The sequence below is a fragment of the Propithecus coquereli genome, unplaced genomic scaffold (genome assembly GCF_000956105.1).
Source record: "Propithecus coquereli isolate 6110/MARCELLA unplaced genomic scaffold, Pcoq_1.0 Scaffold53, whole genome shotgun sequence".
Lineage (NCBI taxonomy): Eukaryota > Metazoa > Chordata > Mammalia > Primates > Indriidae > Propithecus > Propithecus coquereli.
The window spans coordinates 775514-776894 of NW_012151174.1; the positions used below are offsets into that span (position 1 = coordinate 775514).

The window sequence follows — 1381 nt, forward strand, 5'->3', positions numbered from 1 at the left end:
GCCCGGCCCTGACTTTTTTCACTATACATTAGTTTGCCTCTTCTAGAATTTCAGGTAAGTGGAGCTGTACAGCAGGCACTCGTTTCTTTCTAGCTTCTTTCACTCGGGGCTGTCGTTTGTAGTCCTTCCTGGAGCATCGGAGCCCAGAGAAGCGAAGGGACTCACCTGGGGTCACCCAGCGCCCCTGGCGCCGGGTCAGCACAGACAGCGTCTCTGACCCCCGCCCCAACGTCTCCCCACAGGGGGAGAGGCTGAGCCACGCCGTGGGCTGTGCTTTTGCCGCCTGCCTGGAGCGAAAACAGCGTCGGGAGAAGGAGTGTGGGGTCACGGCTGCCTTCGACGCCAGCCGCACCAGCTTCGCGCGCGAGGGCTCCTTCCGCCTGTCCGGGGGCGGGCGACCCGCCGAGCGCGAGGCCCCGGACAAGAAGAAAGGTGGGTGCTGCCCCGAGGGCCGGCTGGGCACAGAGTGGGTAGAGGTGGGGCCGGGGAACCCAGTTTTCGGGGAGAGCTGCAGAGGTCCAGGGACTCCTCAATTTACAAGGCAGGGCAGCAACCCCAAAGTTTGGTTACAATTCACAAAGTACCTGTCAGTTTTGGGAGTCTTTGGGCAGTCTCCTGCCGGCCACGAATCAGGCGAGGTCTCCAAGCAGTTTACTCTGTGCCATGTCGGCGGCCTCCCAGGGCTTTTCAAGATGTGTGTCAAGACCTATGAGGTCAGTTTGCTGGATTGTGCCTGGCATTTTTAAAAATGAAATAGAGGAGCCAGGCTGGTGGCTGGTGCCTGTAGTCGCAGCTACTTGGGAGGCTGAGAGGCAGGAGGATGACTTGAGGCCAGGAGTTGAAGACTAGCCTGAGCAACAGAGAGAGCCCTCCTCTCTATAAAAACTTTAATGATTAGCCTGGCATGGTGGCTCTTGCCTGTATTGCCAGCTACTCGGGAGCCTGGGGTAGGAGGATCGCTTGAGCCTAGGAGTTAGAGGCTGTTGTGAGCTATGATTGCACCACTGCACCCTAGCCTGGGCAACAGAGCAAGATCCCATTTCTAAAAAAAAGAAAGAAAGAAAGAAATAGAAGATATATCAAAGTACATTTAATATAGTACATGTTAAATACAGTTTAATCATACATTTATTTGAGCATACGTGTGTGTCTATGTAAGGTATTGCCATGTAGAAGGTATATCTTACTCAGATCAGAAAGTTTGGAAAATACCTGGTAAAACTCTAACATTCTAGGTAAATGGTAAATACTTTGTAAGTTCTCAGTGTGTTTTTTTTTGTTTGTTTTTTTTTTTTGAGACAGAGTCTCACTGTGTTGCCCGGGCTGGAGTGCCGTGGCGTCATCCTCGCTCACAGCAACCTCAAACTCCTGGGCTCAAGCG

The 1381-nt window shown here is 52.8% G+C and overlaps 1 protein-coding gene across 1 annotated transcript in view; it reads left to right on the top strand.

The window, feature by feature from the left end:
- LOC105820551 (aarF domain-containing protein kinase 4) overlaps nt 1–1381 on the top strand; it is a 48830-nt gene that overhangs the window by 39559 nt on the left and 7890 nt on the right. Inside the window, exon 20 of the mRNA XM_012657047.1 lies at nt 243–432. Within this exon, the coding sequence (XP_012512501.1) occupies nt 243–432 (190 nt within the window). The remainder of the gene's footprint in view (nt 1–242; nt 433–1381) is intronic.